Raw genomic sequence first — 22,806 nt, 5'->3', positions numbered from 1 at the left:
GTATTAATCACAGGTCACTCACTTGCCATTGATGAATCCAGTATGACCGGTGAAAGCAAGATTGTATGTATTTTAATACCTTATATTGACAAAATTAATGGTTTTTAATCTTACTGACTTTAAAGTAAATAATGTTTTGCAGGTTCATAAGGATCACAAAACACCTTTTTTTATGTCTGGTTGCAAAGTAGCAGATGGAGTTGGTGTTATGCTGGTAAAATATAATATTATTAGTCAATTTTTTTTTTTTTATGAACAATGGTTATTGTTGATATAAAAACGAAAAGGGCTAAATGATATGAATGTATTTTCGTGAAACAACTCACAATGAAAAAGTATGTTGTATTTTCCACTTGCCTATTTATTATTATTCATTTTGGTTATTTTCTTTTTCTAACCATCAATAGTTATTAGGCATTTTTAAATGTTTTAATTCAAAAGAGATTTTCTAAAATTAAATAAATTGATGATAAAACAATAATTGATTTTAGGGTTTTTTGAATTGTTTCGGTGCCAAATGTTTCTCGTTTATTCTGCTTGCATGCATGATTGCTAATATTTTCTTTTGGTATAATACATTCGGTGGTCCTTTAAGTTACATGAAAATATCAAGTTAGTTCTTTAACATTTTTTTAATCAAATTAATCCTTTATGTTTGTAAAAGTTACAATGTTCAACTATTTTTAGTCCTAATTTCATTTCAATCATTTTTAGCTTGAGATTTTTAAAATTTTACTATGAGTTTTGTTATTAATCATATACAAAACAACACAATAAATTTTCGTGTGATTTGATCTAGAGTAAGAGAATTTTGTGTTTAATTTCAAGAATCTTAAAATGCATCTCACTTGAATTTTCTCTTGTTTAATTATTTTTCTAAAAGTTGATTGAGGATTTATGTTCTTATAATCATTGCAATCAAAACCTCTAACAATTGCATGAGTTTATTGAAAAGATTTGAAGAGTTTTGGGTTTCAATTTTTGTTGGTTTGAAATTAGGATCAACGACATAAACATTTACAAACATAAAGGACAAACTTGACATCTAAAAAAAGACAAAGGACTTGTTACAAAAAAATGATAAAAGATTAATCTGTTATTTTTGTGTAACTTAAAGGACTGCATAATGTATTTTGCCTTTTCTTTTTGTGTTGTTAACTTTGGCTTCATTTAGTGTGGGACCAAATGTTAAGAGCTGGCTGACTGTGTTACATTGTCGTTTATTTAAAATTTTAGTTTTACAGAACTCCCCCACTATAAGTCACATTTTACACCGCCATCTGTAGGTAACTGGTGTTGGTATTAACACTGAGTGGGGATTGTTGATGGCAAGTATCTCAGAGGACACTGGAGAAGAGACTCCGTTACAGGTTTCCCCTGCTCTATCCATATAAAAGAAAAGAAAAAAAAGGATGTTTTGCTTTAGCATGTGCTAACAAACCCCATTTTAACTGAGCTTATTTTTGGTGACATGTAATAGGTACGTTTGAATGGAGTGGCAACTTTTATAGGTATAGTTGGGCTTACTGTAGCTGTTTTAGTGCTTGCAGTCCTCTTGGGCAGGTAATGTCTAGTTGTTCGTTTTTGTCCGACATAACTCATTAAACATGCACTGTGTCATCATTGACATGCTATGTTATGACTTTGAAATTTTAGATACTTTTCTGGCCACACGGATGATTTAAATGGAAATCCCGAATTTGTTTCTGGAAAGACTAGTATTAGTGATGCAGTTGATGGGGTCATCAAAATATTTACCATTGCAGTAAGTGCAAGTTTTTAACTGTTTTATACATTTATTTGTTTTTCTATGTTGAACAGTTTTAAACTAAATACAGAGCTATACAGGTCACGATTGTAGTTGTTGCAGTTCCTGAAGGTCTACCTCTGGCTGTTACCTTAACGTAAGTACAAGTGGCTAGTTTACTTCATTTTACAACTGACGTAGGTGTGGCAGCAAAACTATCTTCTAATTTGTTTAACTTTTTTCCTCTGTTGCTATCATGATAGCCTGGCATACTCAATGCGGAAAATGATGGCAGATAAAGCCTTAGTAAGCATCATCCAGTTCTCCAATGCTTAAATCCATATCTTAGTTTTGCAAATTTTTATGCTATTTTTAGTTTTAAAACCTAACAAACACAGATGTGCAGGTGCGAAGGCTGTCAGCCTGCGAAACCATGGGCTCTGCTACAACAATTTGCAGTGATAAGACAGGAACATTGACCTTAAATCAGGTGAGTTTTATAGTCCAACGCTTGGATAGTCTATAAGGAGTTATAAGTAAAATTTACATTTTGAAAGCTGTTAAAAGCTTCAAGAGTTATGGCTACAATCTAAGTGTAGGTGGTTTTGGGTTTATAATACATCGGTAATTGCCCCTTTCCTATAATTTTCAGTTTATTGTGTCACAATGCATTTTTATTTTGAAGTAAAAAAATGCTGATTTATACAGAATTTTGAACAGTATAACTTCAGAGATAATTTATAGGCTGTTGTATGAATTGCAGAAGGATACATTATTTATTCCTAAGGCTAATAAGGATAGATACTGAGAAGGAACTCATAGATAGAATAAATCAGTTGTTCAGTAAATGTGCTTGTAATGCATACTGTATCTGATAGTTTATACAATTTATCAAAAAGCTTTTAGTCCATTCTGTTGAACTCTTAAGTATCTGTATTTTCTTTGTTTTTTAAAATCCTTGAATTATGGAGATATTGTAGTAATTTACATTATGGCGCTGCAGATGACTGTTGTTGAGGCATATGTCGGGAGGGGCAAAATAAATCCACCAGTAGACTCATCAAAGTTGCAGCCAGAAACATTATCTCTGATACATGAAAGCGTTGCACAGAATACCACTGGAAATGTTTTTGTGTCCAAGGTTTGTCTTTATATGCTATTTTAATTACTGTAACTAGGATTCTCTTTTATATTGTTATAGTTGGTGCTAAATTACTCAAGGATTTCTTTGTGGTCTTGATTAAAGTTTTTGTTTGAGAGGAACAATATTTTGTAATTCTTGAAATGGACAATTGCATACAATCATATGTGTGGTGTTAGGACTCCAACTCAACATTGTGCGGAGTTATTAGAAAAATATAGAAGAGGGGAGAAAGGGAATGCTGATGTGGCAGGGGGTGAAGAGAATAGTTACCAATAAGTTATATAGGGACCTAGGGAAAAGAGAAAGGGCATCTTTTGGAGAACCATTTGTTAGTTTAGTTATCGACACCGAATTTGTTCTCTGTTCTGTGAGCATTAGGATATTCATCCTTTTGCATTTATCTTTCATTTCCAGAAATAATACACTCTTAATTTTCGATTGTTCTATTTTCTTCCATTTACTGTTTTTGTGATATCAGTTTGTATCATGTTGTGTTTATTTATCTCCTAGAAGATCTGAAACAAACTCAGCAGCATTTCAATAGAATTTGTATGCCTCAGAATATGAAACCACTCATAAGCCTCCATTTAATAGCTTCAGATTTTAGAAAAGGTCCATGATAAGGTATTAGAGCCTCCATGACTAAGTGGTTAAGATTTCAACCCTTGCCATCCCAATTCATCACAAATAGTTAGGTTGAATTTCAGTAGTCAGCACAAGGTGAAATGGTTATGTGCATTGTCCATACTTCAAGTCTTAAGGGCTTTTACATATGAGACCAACATAATACCTGATATAAGCTATAGATAGCAAACAACAAATTGAGTTTATTGATTTTTTATTTACTGATATGAGCCTGCACTGTCTTGTGAAAGTTAGTTGCATAAAAGCTGAAAGAGTTTTTGTTTATAAACTTGTTCTTTCCCTTTTTATTTGTCAGCAATGTTGTTTTGGTTTTATGAATATTTTGAACTAGAGTTCGATATCTAGCGTTAAATCTGTGATTTTATTTGGTTTGATAGGATGGTGGAGAGGTAGAGGTTTCAGGATCACCGACTGAGAAGGCAATTCTTTCATGGGCAGTCAAGGTACCCTGGCCTTTTCTTTTTCCTGTTAATCTCCCCTATCTTTAATAGTCTGTTGATTTGAAGCTGAACTCATTTATATATGGCAGTTGGGTATGAATTTTGATCTTACCAGATCTAATTCGACAGTTCTTCACGTCTTCCCATTCAATTCTGAGAAAAAACGAGGTGGTGTTGCTCTGAAGCTGGTAATCATTTGATCAAAATATTTACCGATTTATACTAGTATTTGACATATTCATCCCTCGTGCTTTCATTTATTAACTTTCACTTGAGAGCTAAATTAAGTTATAAAAGTGAATGTTGTTTACTTCACTATTATGGAATCATATCATGTGGATAAGTTACATAGGGCTTTTTATTTATCAACTATTTTAATATTCCATCAACTTTTATATGATAATAAGATATAGATTCCAATATTCATGGCAGGCGGACTCTGGAGTGCATATACACTGGAAAGGAGCTGCAGAGATAGTTCTAGGAACATGTACTCAATATCTTGATTCAAATGGTCACTTGCAATCCATTGAAGAAGAAAAGGTTAGGAACAGCAGTTTCAACTCCAAGGAAGTTTGCTGATGGAATGAAATTCAGTAAATTAAAAAATGGAGATGAAGTTTTATTTTTCTTTTGATTAATAGCCACTAGAAATTAAGATAAACACATGGAATAAGGTTACCACCAAATCACTTGATTCTCATCAATATGACCTTGGTGGTTTTTTCAAGTTACTGATTTCCAAATTATGCAATTATTTATTGGGTATTATAGTAACTGTTAAATCTTCCAAATATTTTGCAACTGAGAGCAGCCAGCATTTTTTTGAATGTCCTAATTAATCAGATATTTTTTGTTTGAAACTCTTGCAGGATTTTTTCAAGGAGGCTATTGATGACATGGCTGCTCGCAGCTTGCGTTGTGTTGCCATTGCATACAGATCGTATGAATTAGACGAAATTCCATCTAATGAGGAGGATTTAGACAAATGGTCTTTACCAGATCATGAGCTTGTTTTGCTTGCTATTGTTGGAATAAAGGTAAAATGCAAGTGTAGATTTTCCTGTTATTGCGTTAACTTGATGTGTATCCCATTACATCCATTTTATCTACAAAGAAGTCCTGGGTTCTGGTCAAAATATTCATAGTTATATTCTTAAACCCTAATATGTGTGCGTCTATTATGTATATAAATATATGTAGCAAACATTACAAATTATGAGCTTCAGAATATTTGTTTTTGCTGAATATGGAATTGTGTACAGTGGAGTGGAGCTTGCTTTTTGCCTGGTCCTTATGCTTTCAAATTAACCCTAAATTACTTCATCTGAGTTAAAACTAATCTGTGTTTTCAGGATCCTTGTCGCCCTGGTGTCAAAGAGGCTGTGAGAGTATGCACTGATGCCGGTGTTAAGGTAATATTCGTGTCATATGTTTGATGAGTATAGTTTTCATATTGAATGATCGATTAGATATCTTAAAATTTATATCAAAGTTTCATGGAAACCAATCAACAACAGTTTTAGAATTTGGACTTTATAATATCACATGGGTGCTACTCCAAAATTTAATCAAGGGATCCCAACACATAGTACGTTTATGAACTCACAGGTACGCATGGTCACTGGAGACAACCTTCAAACAGCAAAGGCAATAGCTCTGGAGTGTGGGATACTGGCTTCAAATGAAGACGCTGTTGAGCCAAATATAATTGAAGGAAAGGTATTCAGAGAGCTATCTGAAAAGGAAAGGGAACAGGTTGCCAAGAAAATTACGGTATGCTTTTTCCGTTCTTCCATTGTGATTTCTTTTGTTATCAAATCAGTTGCTATTATTCAATAGAGGATGTGTATTTCTCCATCCATAGCCTTACTCAAAGGAATGCTGTCCATGTTAATAACTCCAATTCTATTACATCCTATGTAATTTTCTAATAGCGATTTGCATAAAATATATAGGTGATGGGCAGGTCTTCTCCTAATGACAAGCTTTTGCTTGTGCAAGCACTACGTAAAGGAGGTGAAGTGGTTGCTGTCACAGGTGATGGCACCAATGATGCCCCTGCACTACACGAGGTCTGTCATATTCCTTGGATGCACAATCTTGACTTTTCAGAAAGAAAATAACTTCTAAACTAATTTTTTTCTGAACTCTTGCTTATTAATGAACCTGCAAGGTAAGCATATATATATATATATATAGATATATATACCACTGAATCATTGATGCAGACAGCACACTTTTGATCAGTATACTATGGAGCTTCTTTACTTGTTTTACATGACTTCAGCATAAACTTTTTTCTTTAAAATTGTTCGACGTGCAGACACGTATTTCTGTTTGATTTGTCCTTTGAACAGGCAGTTGCTCTAAAGTATTCATGTAGACATGATTCTAGTTGCATTAGCAATTGTTGAATGCAAAAAAACCAGCATATATGAATATTAAGTTTATAGTTATCAGCATTCAGAGTCGATAAACATTCTGGATATAGAAATAACTACAGCTGTTGATCTAATATTGGGAATACAAGTGGAGGAATTACGGAACTGTGTTTTTTTTCTTCTGTAAACTAACTGTTTTTCTTCAAAAACCACGACCATGCCAATAGCCGTTGGCTTTTATAATGTCTCGTTCCAAGAATTGTTCAGCTTAATGTGTTTGACCAACTTCTTGAAAAGACAGAGGGGAGAGAATAGAAAAGGAGAAAGAGTGCAAATAAGTCATTTCATTGTGTGCCACTGCTTTTCACTTTTGTGATATTTTAGTCAGCAAAATGTTTTCCTTCCGTACAAAAGTAGTAAACTCAATGTGTTTCTTCTTTTTTTTTTCCTTGGCATTTCTAGCATATAGAGTTACTTGCAATTAACATGGTACATATATCATAGATGTGCCCCTAGTTGCTGATTTCGAAGTTCTACTTGTTCCTCTTGCACCACCACCTGTTTGATTGGGTTTTCATATTTCTTTCTCCATTATCAGAATAAATTTCTGTTTACACCCAAAAAAATATCCTTTTTGTATTTGATTTTTTGCTTTACTATTTTGTTTTTTAGGCAGATATTGGTCTTTCTATGGGCATCCAAGGAACTGAAGTTGCAAAAGAAAGCTCAGATATTATAATCTTGGATGATAACTTTGCATCAGTTGTAAAGGTAAGTGTTTTGTATTGGCTTGACTCTCGCGTATGATGTTATCGCCATTTTCTTTTACCGTGTCTTTGCCTTGTAAGTTCTGGTTTTTCATTGTTTTATTTTCTCCGGCTTTTATTAACATTTACCTCATTTGGCCCTTTCGGCTTAAAAAATCTGGCCAGGAACTTACCATGGCCGAGAAACATCCCAATTTACCAGGTCACTGTGTAGTTGGCATGATAAGGATTTAGCTTCGTTTTTGGCTTAAGGAGAAATTTATTTCTCTGTGAGTGTCCAGTAAATTGATCAATCTGTAAATTGTCTTAGATGTTTGTTTCATTGTTTTTGTAGGTTGTTCGCTGGGGCCGCTCTGTATATGCAAATATTCAGAAATTTATCCAGTTCCAGCTTACTGTCAATGTTGCTGCTCTTGTAATAAATGTTGTGGCAGCAATAACTTCTGGTGATGTACCTTTAAATGCAGTACAGGTACCCATCTTTCGTTCTTCTTGTGATTATTTTTATTTTTAGTCACACCTATATCGAAGCTCCAAAACCAGAACAGAAGGTGGAGAATAGGTAACATTACCAAGCTTTTAATGTCATGAAATTGTGGCATTGTTCAAAACAGAAAAGTTAACTGATATCAATTATTAACCCTAATAATTGATTCTAGTGCTTTGACGGACATACATAAAGTCTAACAGTACAACTTGAGTGGGTTGGGTTTGCTTCAAAGATATTACAATAGTAGGTGCCATACCACATTTCTGTTTGGGTCAAAAACTCACCATACAGAACTCTTACCGCTTTTGAAGTATAACTCTGATTGTTCTTTGTTGACTATTTTTCTCATGCGGTTCAGGAGAAGAGCTGATGAATTGCTGTATCCATTAATATAGTTCTGCTGAAAATTTCACAATGTTAATTTTTTTTGGGATCTAAGACTCTTAAATTAAGTAGGGAAGGCTGATTAAATTCATGAACAATTTAAAAAATGTATATATTGGTTTTTTGATGCACGTGCTCTTGGGTACAGCTTTTGTGGGTCAACCTTATCATGGATACACTCGGGGCCCTTGCACTGGCTACTGAACCACCAACAGACCACCTAATGGACAGATCACCTGTTGGTCGAAGGTTTGAATTTACTGGTTTTCTCATTTAGCACTTTAATAGTTATTAATATTTATAGTAACACTCTTAATTCTTAAAGCTGGCCTGGGCTGGCACATATATGCACACTCATTCATGTACACATGGCATATACTTGGGATGTGTTTTCAATTTCGATCCTTGGTGTGTCTGCTATTCCTCAACAAAAACTTATGACATTGAAAAAATTTTGAAAGAGAAATCTTGCATTCTATTCCAACTAAGTAACGCACATGTTAGCAAACTGTTCACTTCTATGAAGTTTTGAAAGAGAAATGTTGCATTCTATTCCAACTAAGTAACGTACATGTTAGCATAACGTGCACTTCTATGAAGTGTTACACTTTTTCTTCCAAGAGCAGAAAAATCAATGGGAAAAAGCTAGCCATAGCAGACTCTCCAACTTGCATTGTTTAGCCCTGCACCCTTGTATCTTGTTTAATTGAGTAAATGAGAAAGTTATGTTTTTTTTTCCCATCACATTAACAATCAAATTTATACTACCTTTGTCCCTAATTTTAAGCCACTTTTAGAAAAAATTATCCCTAAATATAAGTCCAATTTTAAATTACAGATATATTTATTATTTTTTGTGCTAATATACCCCTTAATAATAAACAAACTTGTCTTGGGAGGTGACAAAACAGAGTTGAACATATCTTTACACGAGTATTTTAGTAACATCCATACATAAAATGGACACATTAAATACACTACTTCATTTTCTTAATGTGTGAAAATGACAAAAGGGGCTTATGAAAAGGGGCGAATGTAGTATTCATTTTGCTGAGACTCTCCATGGTCGCACTTTTCTTTCTCGTACATGATTTGGGTTTTGAGTTATAATGCATGCTTTAGCTATTATCTTTTCTTGGGTTTTCAGGGAACCTCTTATAACAAATATCATGTGGAGAAACTTGATCGTACAGGTAAAATTGTTTATTCAACATAGATGCTTCTTAAGGCAAAAATGGAGTCAAGAATACGAGGCTCTTTAGGTCCAATTGTCCAATGCTAATATTTTTCATTGCAGGCTCTCTATCAAATCACAGTTCTTCTCGTTTTGAACTTCTGTGGTGAAAGTATTCTACCTAAGCAAGATACTAGAGCTCATTCCTTTCAAGTGAAAAATACTATGATATTCAATGCATTCGTCATGTGCCAAGTAAGTGGATTTTTAGATATTTGGCCGTTCCTTGTGTCAGCGGAATTAAGTGTTTTCTTTTGTTTCCTTTTTATGTTCACATTCTCCTTTGTTTGGGATTTTTTCTGGGTTTGATGAACACTCTTTGTTCTCATGATCACATCAGTTACTAGGGGCTCTTAATAAGTCACAGAATTTTAAATGAGTTCTCCCTCATACTCATTCTATTATCTTGAATAGTATGTATGAAATGATTATGCTAGATGATACACTTTCGTGATTATGGTGTTAGAAAATATGTATTGAACTTCGAGTTGGATATGCATGAACTGAAATGTGAAGTTAGTGAATGTGTGAAATAGTAGATTGCCATGTTTCAACCATCATTTTTCCTTTCTTCCTCACATTTTGAGAGACGGAAGGAGAGAAGCCTTTAGGTGCAATTATACAAATACATTAGCCAGAAGTTCTTAATTTTCCTAATCCATCCTACTCTTGATTAAGCAATTTTAAGTTTCAACTTACAGGTATTCAATGAGTTCAATGCTCGGAAACCAGATGAAATGAATGTCTTCCGAGGAGTGACTAAGAACCGTCTCTTCATGGGAATTGTTGGAATAACCATCATACTTCAGGTGAATAGGAAACCTTTTGTTTGTGTTATTAATTAAATCGTAATCTTAATTATTAACATTGGCATGTTTTGTCACTCTACTCCAAATTGTTAGATAATCATCATCGAGTTCCTTGGAAAGTTTGCCTCAACAGTGAGGCTTGATTGGAAGTTGTGGCTTGCTTCTATTTGTATTGGCCTTGTCAGGTTAGTTCCCGAAACTTTATTAGCATTTGCTTATGACAGTTCTAGTGCTGAAATTAATCTTGCTTTCATACTCGAGTTCAAGACCTCTATGCTCCATTTTACAATATTACCATTATTATTGAATTTTTACTGTCAGGGACAAACTAAATTTTTTTGCATACGTGTTTCTCTAAAAATATCGGATCTACTGCATTTTGGGCTTTAACCATGACCATTGCTTTTGCTATATGACAGCTGGCCTCTTGCTATAGCTGGAAAATTCATTCCAGTTCCCAAAACACCATTGTCGCGTTACTTCACGAAGCCACTAAGGCGATTGAGGAGGTCTCGTTCTGCGCAATAGGAAGTCAATCACGTGCATTTCATATTAAGCTAACACCTGACAAGCAACAAAATATATTACTAGCCCTAATTTTTGAAGCTTTACTTCTACAATTTGAATACAATCAATGTACATTAATACATCCCAAAGGGAATTAATCATAAAGCATTCGTTATGTGATGCCTTAACCTTTATCTCTTCTCCTTTTTTAATGTTTTGGGTCAAGTGTATATTGTAACATTTTCAGATTTTGTTAGAATTTAATGTTTGTAAATGCTACCAAACTGACCTAGCATTGGCAAGGTGCGGTTCTCCAAAAAAAAAAGGAAAGAAATGAAAGCATTGGCATGGTTTTAACTATGCATGTTTCATATATTTCGTAAAGGATGTTATTGTGGTTGCTTCTGCTCTTCTGCTATGTGAATGCACGAGCATTTTGCTAGTTCATTATAGGAAAAGAATTGAAAATTCACATTGGAAGCAATATATTATGTTTCATGTTTGCAGTGCGTAGTCTCTGAAAACATCCGAACTGTTATCACAAATTATTACATTTGTTTATAACTTTCAATTAATTTAATGAAACAGAAACAAAATACGTAAATCAATGCTTTAAAGAAAGGTCTCAATCATATATGTAAATGATGCTGGGTCACATTGATAATCAGCATGAGCCATTTGTTGGAGCTGATGTCTCTGAGCATGATGAAATGCTATTTCACCCTTCATCTTTATTATGTCGTTTTGAGTTTGGGTTATCTCTTGTTGCAATTGAGAGATTATTCCAACACACCCATAAACTGGATCCTTAACACGCAAACTCGCTTCAAAATACACGCAATCGGCAGCCTCAGCTCGTAAATTTTCCTGAAGATTCTGGATCATGCCGGACATTATAATACACTATTAGAAACAACAAAACACTTTTGTGCTCCTTAATATCAGTGTGTAATTTGGAATCAAGTTGAGATGACCAAACGCACCAAACACATTTCATGTAAATTTAAAAAACTACAAATTGAAGGGGTGGTTCAACGTGCATTCTAGCATTGAAACTCAATTATTCGAAACATATACTAAGTGTGTGGAAAACAATTTTTCGAAGGTCAAGTGTTTATATAGAAGCTACATATTGGAGGAATGAGTGACGGTGTGTCCAGCATCAAGCCAACATGTTTTCAAACAAGGGCTAATTTATTTTGGAGGTTACTTTTCACCCCACGTTTCTTAAAGGCATTACATGTTTTTTAAAGGGTGCTTTTGAACAACGAAAAATATTTAGAAGTATACTTTCAGGCAATCCAAAATTGGTGTTGGGAAATGAGAAAAGTTTTTCCCTTCATTTTAAGGGCAAATAAACTTCAGGCAATCCACTACATAATTAAAATTCTAATTTGATTAGACTTATTGTTGTTATGATTGAAAGTGTGGCTTCTTATAGTCATGTAGATCTCTAATAAGTGAAAATCAAATAAACACAAAGAATCACTTGTGTTATGTAATATTGTATTCTTATGAATCTGTTCAAAGATTTTTAGGGACCAATTTTTTTTTCAAATAAATGGCAACAAATGGAGTAATGATTATGTTTGATAGTATTAAATGAGGTTTTGGAAAAACGAATTTTAAAAGTCGAAACTCGATAGTATAGATATGTGTATAGTTTAATTTTATGAGGAGATAATGGAAAAATACATTTTATGAGATAAAATAAATTAAAACAAACACCGCCGTCTGTGGGAATCGAACCCACGACCACATGGTTAAAAGCCATGCGCTCTACCAGCTGAGCTAAGACGGCTTATGGTTTATTTTGTTTAATATCATTTAAATAGCAAATTTTGATTGTTAAGCTTCAGTCAAAGTCTTATATGTTCTTTTGAATTTTTTTTTCTTTCAAAAAGAGGATATAATTAAAAAAATCATGCGTTTTTATGATTTCTTATTTTTATTTTCTTTAGAGTTTTATGTAATTTTTATTTTTAGGTTAAATAAATTTTCAATTTCTTTAAAATTTTAATTTTTTTTAAATAATATATTTTCTAGTTTAAACAAAATACAAACCGTTTTAATCATTTTTGATACAAAATATGTTTAATTATTTTTTATATTTTTAAATTTTGAACGATTTTTTACAAACGTGTTTAGAAAATTATAAAAATTAACTTTAAATTGTTTTAAATTTAATATATAAATTTTTGCATGATTATAAATTCAAGATAAAAAATATTAACAAATAGAAATAAAATATTAAAATTACTTTTTTTTAAAAAATTTTTGTTATAATTTTTTATACATATCTTGAAAAAAATTATGCGAAAATATATGTTAGCATTTAAATATAGATTCAAATTGTTTACAAAATAATTTTGTTTTTGTTTATTTTATTAGAAATTTGACAAGACAAATATTTCCTTGAATGGAGGACATTCGACCGAAACTTTTTACCGTTAATTGAACGAATGAAACGAACAACTTTTGAATCGTAACAGTAACTCCAATGTAGCGTGTAAAGTTTAACGAAAACTATCACGAAACCGTGAAAGACGAAAAAGGTTCGTTCCCAACCCGAGCAAGTCCAACGCGGCTCTTGCTTCTTCGGTGTTGCCACCACTTCCCTCTCTTCAAGCCAAGAATATATGTACTCCTATTTCTTCCATCTTCTAATCTTCCATTACGCTCCCTTCCTTTTCCGTTTCGCTCCTCTCCACGATCTGCACAAAATTATACCCTAGGTAACTCTTTTCCGTTCCTCTTTTATGAATTGTGTTTTTGATGATGATAGTGTTCAGCTACGAATTAATAAGCTATTGTTCATTCGTATTTTTTTTTGAATTGTTTGCCTGTGTTGTAAGAATAAGAGGTTCAATTTGATGCATCGTTCTTCGTTCGTTATAGAATCAACTTTTTGAGTTTCTCTGTTTTTTTTTTTTTTTTTTTTTTTTTTTTTTTTTTTTTTTTTTTTTTTTTTTTTCATCTTTAGAATCAATTAATGTATGAAGAACAAAACTAATTTACTTTCTCAATAAAATAATTACAATAAACCTATATTTTACTATTAAATTATGAGTATTGACATTACTTTTAGATAATGTCAAAATCTTGAACTAATATAAAAGGGCTTAAATTTCTTAAAAAAAATCTAAGCAGAAAATTTGAAAGATTAAATCAAATTTTATCTAATTGAATAATGTAAAGGCAAATAAATTAATTTTATGCATGATTATAAAGTAAAAGAATAACAAGGTGAAATAGCATTTTGTTAAAAAATATACTCTATGTCCCTTCTTTTTATAAGCAACAATTTATTGTTTTGCATATATTAAGAAAAACAGACGATGTAATGATTTTGTGTATAATTATTATCAAATTGTTAATTTTATATAAACGTACTTAATGTTAACTTTTCATAATTAATAATAAAAATTTATAAATTACCCTTCTACAATATTATTCAAGATCCGCCACAATTTATACTTTTTGCGAACAAGTAATTTTCATTATTATTTATTTAACTTCAACCTTATTATACAAGGAAAATGCCAAAGGGAGTTTTAAAAAATTTAGTATCTTTTTCAATGTCACATATGTCTAAGTGGAATTAGGGGATGTTCATATAGGATTATAACGTCCAGATAGATATACATCAAACCAGGGAAAAATCATAATACAAATCACTCAAAAAGGTAAATAATCAAAATCGCACTATTGCTGTACTTCAAGAACTAAAATTAAAATAAAGTCTTGAAATTTACTTCATCCAGTTTTATTTATAAACAAAAATCATCATAATTTCTTGAACACAAATATAACTAAAATTTACCAAATTCAACTCTATAATATCATTGTAGCTCTTATTAATTCTCCTATTAAGCAAAATTACCAAATTCAACTTTTAAGGAAAAATACCCCTTATCAATTCTCCTATTTTTTAAGATGAGTGCATAATTTTAATATAAATTCAATGTGATATTATATTAAAATAAAAAAATAATGATACAAATACAGTACCATATAAAATAAGGAGGATCACTTTTTGTATTTGTGTTTCAATACACAATATTGTATCTGTTAAGTTTTATGTGTCAATAATATTACTCATAAAAAATATTTTAATTATTTTATTAATTTTTTAATAGAATAAAGATAGTTTACCAACAATATAAAATAATTGTTATACTGCAATTCAATCATAACTCGCCACGACATCAAATAATAAGATCATTGATTTTAAAACTATATACTAGGATGGAGCAGATTAAATGGTTATAATTGAATGCCATTGTGTAGTTACTTGACCCTTCCGTACACTATATTTACACTCTTTTGAATTTTGATGCAAATAGAGTCACTACAAAATAAATAAATACCATAGTTGTTTTCTTGAGAAAAAAACTAAACATCATCCTTCGTTATATTTTATAAAGATCCAATCAAGTACCTCACATTAAAGAACACCATTAGGATGGAGTTTTTTTCCTATTGAAGCATGCAAATAAATACATAAATTCAATGAATGCAGTATCAATTGTTTTGATTGTTTCACTCATAATTATGGTGCAGCCATAATTTTACAAGCCAGATATGTGAACAGAAAGCCCTGTGTACAATTTTATATAACAAAACTTTAATCTAGTGAACACTTGACTCTCTCCTTTTCTGCTGAAAAGTTCATAAAAATATCAAAACAAAAGACCTTAGGCCCTAAAAAAACCCGAAAATCCTGAATGGATTGTTTACATTGGCAAACAGCAAACAAACTACTAACAATAACAAGAATAGGCAAAATGATTTTTCTTGGAGATGTAAGGGGACAAGAAACTTGAGGCGGAAGCCGATGAATCTGAAATTTCGGATGGAACCAATATCTGCGTTTTACCGGAACCGATTCTCTTACCAGCTACGTTCGCGTACAATAGACCTGAAATTGCTGGTATGAAGACGTCGCTCTCGGTACTAATGTAAAAGTCGATCACTTTCTCCAATTCGGAATCTTTAGAGTCTAGGAACTTTGTCTTCTTATCCGCGGGCATAATGGATTCCTGCAATAATTTGATGACATGAGATATTACACTTTTAGTATGAGAAATGCATGAAAGATTCTAGGTGTCTGTTTGAGCAGGCGGGTGTGTGTGTGTCTGTATACGCACTTGTACGTGTGAGTATGCCTGTGCACAAGTGTGTAAGTGAGTGCATGCAGACACTTACACGCGCGCGCCCGCATACACACTCACACATACAAATGCGCGCACGCACACACAACATATTTGCTTCCCTGAGGAGGTGTAGACCTCGTATGTTTTAACTAGCTTCATCATTGGTGATGGAACTCTTGGTTCAACAGTGATTTCTGCTTCACGAAGGAGTCGTAAAACTTGTAGGTTTTTACCTAGTTTCATCATCACTGGTGGAACTCCTCGTTTGAATGGGAGTTGTTTTAAGCACACATGAGCGTGTTGAGAGAGATAGAGAAGGAGGAATATGAAAAAATATCTCACCTTAGTATAAGTTTTATGAAACAGATCCTTAAGAGAATCAAGGCTATCATCCCATCTTGATTGTGTCACATAAATTGTGGTATCCTTATCAATACCAATCTTTCTCAAAAACACTGCAATCTCTTGTGCATTGAAGCAACTTTTTTCTCCATCATTATCCTCATTTCCTTGGCAACCTTTCTTGTTCAACATCTCAACTCTCAAATCGACAGCTATAAATTGACCATCTGATTTTCGGCTTAAAGTTCGGAGTCTTTCAACCATTGAGTCAACAACGTCACGCATTTCTGGTTGCAACTCCAAACTTCCATACATTGCTAAGCATGCAATGGAATCGGAGTCGCCTTTTTTCCCCGACTTTCTCATGTTTATTGAAGGAAAGTAAGTTGCTAGCCTTACATTTCCCTTTGATCTATAAATTGGTTCGACATGTCTAGATATGTAATCTTCGGTAACCCGATTAGGGACCTTCACAGCAGCAATGTTCTTAGTTGTTACTTGAGCAGGAAGGTCCGTTACCACACTGACCACTCCTTCCATGCTTTTCTTGAACACATCAATATCATAAATGTCCTCAAAGTTCCTGAGATATGAAACAGTATCATTAGATTATAAAATTTTCAACTTAAGAGTAGGAGAAGCCATTAACATTGACATTTTCCAATCTTATACACCCAATCTTTTATGAAAAATGATATTTTGACATCAAAATTTGATGTCAAATACGGTAAGTTTTGGTTTTTATGTGTATTTTTAAAATGCAGATAAGTAAGAGAGATAAACATTTACTGTCTGTATTTTGATGTTCAAATAACGGAATTGATCTTTTATAGTCAGAACTAACCTCTTGTCACCAGGTTGGCTTCCTCGGATGTCAGGAATGACAAGTGTTGCCCCAAGACTTCTAGCTACAATCACCGCATCTGCTATCTGGACAAGAAGTATATCGGTGACGAAAGATGATTTAGAGAAATGGAAAATGAAGGACAGTATGTCAAATATAGAATCAAAGTAACTTGAAAATTTACAATGCTGCCCCCTCTAAAAGAGCAAATCGCACACACACACACACACATATATATATCATAACTATCAGAACAGCAAAAATTATCAATCATATCATAACTATCAGGTGGCATATTGTGACAACTACTAAGTGTGTGTTTAATTCTGTAGTGACAAAAATTGATTTTGTAAAATTGTTTTGGCTAAAATTGAGTTCAATGTAAAGTGGTTTATGTTTTGATACATTCATATAAAAGTGAGTTGAACAATAAAGACAAAGCTAAAAAACAATTGTAGAGGTAAAATCTTCAAGTTAGAATCAAATTCTGGAGAATATCCAAACATGTCAAAATCAATTTTACACCTGTAGAATCAATTTCACCTCCTCCAAAATTAAAACCGAACATATAAGAAAAGTACTAATCAAATGGAAATATTTCTGGTGTTTGAGAAACAGCCGCAAGTATTTGAACATAACAGATACCTACGCAAATCCTCGTTTCACTAAGTCAATCACAACAGTTAAATCATTTACCTGAGATAGGTGGTACTCTGGTCCATTGGTTAATGAAAAGGTAACAAACCCCTTCGTCTGCTCCACTTCATCTGCAAGCCATTGCCAAAATATGAATAAAACAACAACAACAACAAGAATGCTTGCACGGGACTATGTCTATTATTACGCCATTTTCGACTATTTGCAATACTTTACATTGAATCTTACCTCCAGATGGCTTAACCCAACACGCTTTTAACCCGTCGGTATCTCCCTTCCAAAGCCCTATATTCTTTCTTACATGAGTACTATCAACCTTTACACTTTCATAGATTGTATCTTCTGTTACTCCTGGAAGTTTATTATCCTTGTAAAGCAAAAAGAAACTTATATCAAAATATTATAAGAGTAATAATCAAAACAAATTTGCATTAGAAAAGCACTTTCACAGTGGCATTTGTATTAATCTATTTCACCACTCCAAGATTCAATTAGAGCACAGTGTTTTTCTAACAAATTCAAAGAACATGAACAACAATTGACTCCTAAATCATAAGATTTTCTCACCAAATCAAAAATTTTGAACATAGAACCATTATCACAAGTGACTCAATTCATGTCTTCTCAAAAATCAATCAATGGTTTAACAACAACTTTAGAAAACATAACTTACAAACATTATAAATTCCATTGAAAAATCATCATCAACTACAAGAAAATAATCTCTACTAGTTTATAAAGTAAGGATCTTAGAATCACTTCAAGCTTCAAGGTGCATACAAACAAAAAATGGTTTTTTATTGACCCTTCAAAGTTGAAATTTTCATTTCAATTTTCTAAACAAATTCAGATCCCAAACTATTAGTTTAACAAAAATCATTAACAAAAAGAACCCTTGTGAGTGAATTTAGTTCATAACAAAAAAAAGTCAAAAGCTAAAGTAAAACCTTTTCACCCTTTCATAGATTCATTCACATAAAAAACATCAAAATTATGAACAAAAAAAAAGTGAAAGATTGAAACTTTACATAAAATGAAAAATGGGTCTTACTTGAACAGAATCAAAATGATCTCTTTTAATCATATGAATAAGCATGACAAACATTGTAAGAGTGAGGATACCAGCAACTACTTGTCTCAAATCAAAACCCATTTTTTGATTTGGTATTAAGAATCTCAAGAGAGAGAGAGAGAAAAAAAGTTGGACCAATGAAACTAAGAAAAAAAAGGAAAAATTGAAGATTGAGAGAGAAAAATGAAGATGAGAGAGAAAGGAAGAGAGTGTGTAATATAGTGAGACAGAAGACAACATTAGTTGAGCACCGACACTTTCACTGACAATGATGTCCTTCCTAATATCCTACCTGGATTTTCTTTTACTTTTCCACTCTTCTTTTACTAATAAATTTTAAAAAGAAAAAGGGACTAATTTCATTTTGGTAATGTTCTTAGAGTATCAGACTTTTAATGCTAAATATGGTGTTTTCTATTTTTATTTTTATGTATATTGTTTAACTTTTGTTATAGATTATTAAAATATGATTTTGATATTTAGTAATTTATATTTTATAAATTATTTATTAGAGGTTTTAAATATAAGATGTATTTCTTTCTTCTTTAATTATAAGATATTTGTTTTACTTTTTCTTTGTCTTTGATATATAGCTTTAATAAAATTTAATATATATTTATGATTTCTTTAAAATAATATTTCTAAATTTAAGTTATGTAACGGTTTCTCTCTCTCTCTCATTGTATAAATAATTATAATAATACAGATAAATTTGTATAAATAACATATTTTTTTCTGGATATTATTATAAATAAAATAAACATATAAAAACTTCTAAAAGATATTTAAATTATTTTAATATTCATATTTTTTTTAAGATTAATTTTCATATATTTTATACAATTTCCACAATTTTTCATATAGTCAAAGATTGACGTTTTGTTCTTTTGGCAAAGGTCTCTTAATTTACATTTAATACTGTTAATGCATTTGGTTACTTAAAAAAGTATAATCTGTGTCAAATACTAGTAGTAGCTTTATTTGACTTTTTCCTTAATAAATGTGTTTAAAATATTTGTTGGTATCATTAAATGTAAATTTTTTTATTATTTTTTATAGAAAAATCGAAATAAATAAATGGTAGTCTCCTCAAGGTTTAATTTGTCATTTTCTAAAACATATTGTTAAAATGGTGTTTGGGAATTTTTTTCATAATAATTTACATATTTCTAAAATAACGTCTTAAAATAATCAACACTTTGTCAATTGTGCATATGATTAATGATTCCCTTAAAAAAATTATTAATATTATTAAATATATTATTTTTAATTTAATTAATACACTTTATATTTATGATAATAATAAATATATCAATACTTAATAAGATTAGTTTAATAAAATATTATTCTTTTTTTTATTTATATTTTTTTTTTAAGGGTGATGATATGTTGGCTATAAGAATATGTGAATAGTTACTATACTTAATAATTTAATATAAACGATGGATATTATTAATTTAAATTCAACAATAAAGTCAAAAGTTTTTATTGAATATATCCATTTTTTTTTTAAATTTCAAACCATTTGGTATTTTGTTAAATAATTTAAAATGAATGTATAATAAACTTTTAAAAATATAAGTAAATATCGATAACTAAATTATATAGATATGAATTTGAAATTTATACAAAATTTTGTATACTTGATCATTTTAATAATCAACGATTGAATTAATAAAATTCATTGTTTATATTGAATTGTTAAACAAAATAATTCATCAGAAAATTATTTTTAGAGTCAACTGATTCTCACCTTTTTTTTTTTTAATATTGATGAAATGCTTAAATAGTTTGTTTTTGTGGAGGATTATACCCTGCACCCCTAAATGTAAAACATGTCATCCATCCAATCAACGCGAAAATACAATTTTTTTCTTCAAATTTTTTAACTTCTTCGAAAATTTTGAAATGACAATTTTCAGAATATTTGAAATTTTCGAATAATTTGAAACCTCCAAGATAGAAAATTTTCAAACAATTCAAAACTTTTGAAATACGAAAATTTCGAAACTTTTCATATTTAGAAACTTTCTAAATTTATAAACTTTCAAACCTTTTTAGATTTGAAAACTTTTGAAACTTTCTAAATTTTAGAAATGTAATCCTTATTTAGAAAATTTTCAGATTTGGAAACTTTTGAAACTTTATAAAGTTTTGAAATGTAATTCTTATTTCCAAAATTTAAAACTTCTAAAACTATCAATTTTAAAATTTATTGTAAATAATTAAAAGGATAAAATTATATTTTCATGTATCTTGAGGGGACGACAGATTTAAGTGTGGAGGTACATAGTAGAATTCTAGTTTTTAAAAGACAAGAGAATATTTATTATCCAAAATTCTAGTTTTTAAAAGACAAAAGAATAATTACTATCCAAGTATTCCATCAAAACTTAAATATAAACAAATGTTACCTAAATTATCCACAATTAATGTTATTATGTCGAAAACAATTCTTTAATGAAATGGGAAGATAGTCATTGTAACGAGGGACAGGTTGCTAAATGCATTTCTCTTTTTACATGAAAAAATAATACTTAACTGTTATTTTTAGTAAGTGTGAAATATATATTTTATGTTTATAAACGAGGCTAGAGGGAGTATTGATATATTTTGTTATTATAATTCTTTCGTTTTATGAGTGTCACTTTAATAATAAAAAATTATTTTAAAATAAATATTATTCATAATTTTTAATAAAATTTTAATTATTTTTTTATACCACTCTTCAATAATTGTTATGTTCATATATTTTAAAATATTATTATACTTTGCATCAATAATTGTAAAAAAATCACTAAAAAATAAAATAATTTATTTTTTTAATTATATTTTTAATATGTTTGAAAAAAATTAAACGATATTTATTGTTAAATAAAGAGAGTAAATACAAGACGAAATATATTGACTTGAAAAATTGTGCATGTATTATTAAATAGAGAATACAATTTGAAACAAAAATGAGTGAAGCACTTAATAATGATAATTTAAAAAAAGAAAAAGAATTAGCCTTCTTTCATTTATAGTACGTCTAATTCTGATTAAAAGAGAAAAATTGACATTTTATATCCTCTTTATAAGAAAAAAAATTATAAATTTTATAATATATTTATATTTTAAATTATATTTGTATCCATCATTTAACACATTTGTCTCTTTAATATTAATAAAATGTATTTAATACCTTCACAATTTTTTTAAGAGTGTATTTTGAAAAACACTCAACTAATAATTTTACTAGTATACTTTTTTTTTACACTATCTAGCTATGAGTATCTACCTATTATATTAACTATTACTTTTTAATAAATTTATAAAATTGATTTTTTTAAAAGAATTATGCAATTTTAAATTAGACAAATAGAATAATAAATAATTATAGATTTTACTGAAAAAGTTGATATTTTTTATATTTACAAGAATGCAGAAAATATATTTATAGCCATTATTAGAAACCAACATGAAAGTATGGAAATAGTACCAATCTCCCAAATTATAAGCCATTTCAGAGAGAAAGATTCCCTAAATATAAGTCATTTACAATTTACTGCATTTGTCGATTATTTTCTAATTATATCACCTGATGGTACCATTTACTTGGAAGAAAACAAATTAACATAAAAGGTATTTATATATAAAAATAATATGTAATAATTATTACACAAAAAAAAATTATATATATATATATATATATATATATATATAGTATGTGAAATATACTATAAATACTTACAAAAAAGGGAAAAAGTGATTAAAAAAAAAAACACAGGAACTAGTAGTAATTATTTTTTTTAATATGCATTTAAATTTTTTACGTAAATCTTAATCGTAATTAAAGCCACCCAAAAAATGGATGAAGTGCATGTCTGATTGCACAAATAAAAGGAAAAAAAAAAAACACATTAATGCAACAGGACACTAATTAGTAAAAAAAATTCTAATTAGAAAATTATAAGTAACTTTTATAATTAGAAATTCATTAAATATTATATTTTTTCCTAACAGAAGCTTGACTCAATCATAAGAAAAAATGTATGTATTTTTTTTTATAGATTTCCTTCACATGAAAGAATACTGTTTGAAATATATCAAATATTAAATGTGATTATGTCTCTCAAAAACTATTTGAATTTGAGTTCATCATATTATTGTGAGAGTCTAACATTTTATATTAATCTTAATTC

At 30.3% G+C, this 22,806-nt stretch overlaps 2 protein-coding genes and 1 non-coding gene across 3 annotated transcripts in view; 1 reads left to right on the top strand and 2 right to left on the bottom strand.

Moving 5' to 3' along the window:
• Positions 1-10,926, top strand: part of LOC101492347 (calcium-transporting ATPase 9, plasma membrane-type) — a 27,706-nt gene extending 16,780 nt beyond the window's left edge. The window contains exons 13-36 of the mRNA XM_073369865.1: positions 1-63; positions 143-214; positions 1,287-1,370; positions 1,481-1,563; positions 1,657-1,765; positions 1,849-1,904; positions 2,011-2,053; positions 2,154-2,237; positions 2,751-2,888; positions 3,914-3,979; positions 4,066-4,164; positions 4,409-4,519; positions 4,849-5,016; positions 5,332-5,391; positions 5,588-5,752; positions 5,935-6,051; positions 7,033-7,131; positions 7,462-7,599; positions 8,150-8,250; positions 9,149-9,194; positions 9,299-9,430; positions 9,937-10,044; positions 10,138-10,229; positions 10,464-10,926. The exon at positions 1-63 is cut by the window's left edge and continues 13 nt beyond it. Coding sequence (XP_073225966.1) covers positions 1-63; positions 143-214; positions 1,287-1,370; positions 1,481-1,563; positions 1,657-1,765; positions 1,849-1,904; positions 2,011-2,053; positions 2,154-2,237; positions 2,751-2,888; positions 3,914-3,979; positions 4,066-4,164; positions 4,409-4,519; positions 4,849-5,016; positions 5,332-5,391; positions 5,588-5,752; positions 5,935-6,051; positions 7,033-7,131; positions 7,462-7,599; positions 8,150-8,250; positions 9,149-9,194; positions 9,299-9,430; positions 9,937-10,044; positions 10,138-10,229; positions 10,464-10,572 — 2,343 coding nt within the window. The 3' untranslated portion in view covers positions 10,573-10,926. The remainder of the gene's footprint in view (positions 64-142; positions 215-1,286; positions 1,371-1,480; positions 1,564-1,656; positions 1,766-1,848; positions 1,905-2,010; positions 2,054-2,153; positions 2,238-2,750; positions 2,889-3,913; positions 3,980-4,065; positions 4,165-4,408; positions 4,520-4,848; positions 5,017-5,331; positions 5,392-5,587; positions 5,753-5,934; positions 6,052-7,032; positions 7,132-7,461; positions 7,600-8,149; positions 8,251-9,148; positions 9,195-9,298; positions 9,431-9,936; positions 10,045-10,137; positions 10,230-10,463) is intronic.
• A 1,353-nt stretch (positions 10,927-12,279) lies between these two features.
• Positions 12,280-12,352, bottom strand: TRNAK-UUU (transfer RNA lysine (anticodon UUU)). The gene has a single exon. It is a non-coding gene; the product is annotated as a tRNA-Lys (tRNA).
• Positions 12,353-14,998: 2,646 nt separating this feature from the next.
• Positions 14,999-18,894, bottom strand: LOC101492011 (protein MANNAN SYNTHESIS-RELATED 1). Its single transcript, XM_004506954.4, has 6 exons — positions 18,602-18,894; positions 17,779-17,917; positions 17,590-17,660; positions 16,894-16,979; positions 16,050-16,632; positions 14,999-15,593 (listed from the first exon to the last, which is right to left on the bottom strand). Exons 1-6 carry the CDS (start codon positions 18,860-18,862, stop codon positions 15,315-15,317), a joined length of 1,419 nt encoding a protein of 472 aa, XP_004507011.2. The 5' UTR covers positions 18,863-18,894; the 3' UTR covers positions 14,999-15,314.
• Positions 18,895-22,806: the final 3,912 nt, after the last annotated feature.

Source organism: Cicer arietinum, chromosome 6 (assembly GCF_000331145.2).
Source record: "Cicer arietinum cultivar CDC Frontier isolate Library 1 chromosome 6, Cicar.CDCFrontier_v2.0, whole genome shotgun sequence".
NCBI classification, from domain to species: domain Eukaryota; kingdom Viridiplantae; phylum Streptophyta; class Magnoliopsida; order Fabales; family Fabaceae; genus Cicer; species Cicer arietinum.
The sequence above is the reverse complement of the archived record's forward strand: the minus strand, read 5'-3'. Positions and strand labels throughout refer to the sequence as shown.

Excerpts from the sequence above, each read along its gene's own strand:
- LOC101492011 (XM_004506954.4), bottom strand. The coding sequence starts at position 18,862 with ATGTTGTCTTCTGTCTCACTATATTACACACTCTCTTCCTTTCTCTCT. Across the intron at positions 17,918-18,601 it reads ATCATTTTGATTCTGTTCAA|GATAATAAACTTCCAGGAGT; the intron begins GTAAGACCCATT and ends TTGCTTTACAAG. Across the intron at positions 15,594-16,049 it reads TTCATAAAACTTATACTAAG|GAATCCATTATGCCCGCGGA; the intron begins GTGAGATATTTT and ends AAATTATTGCAG.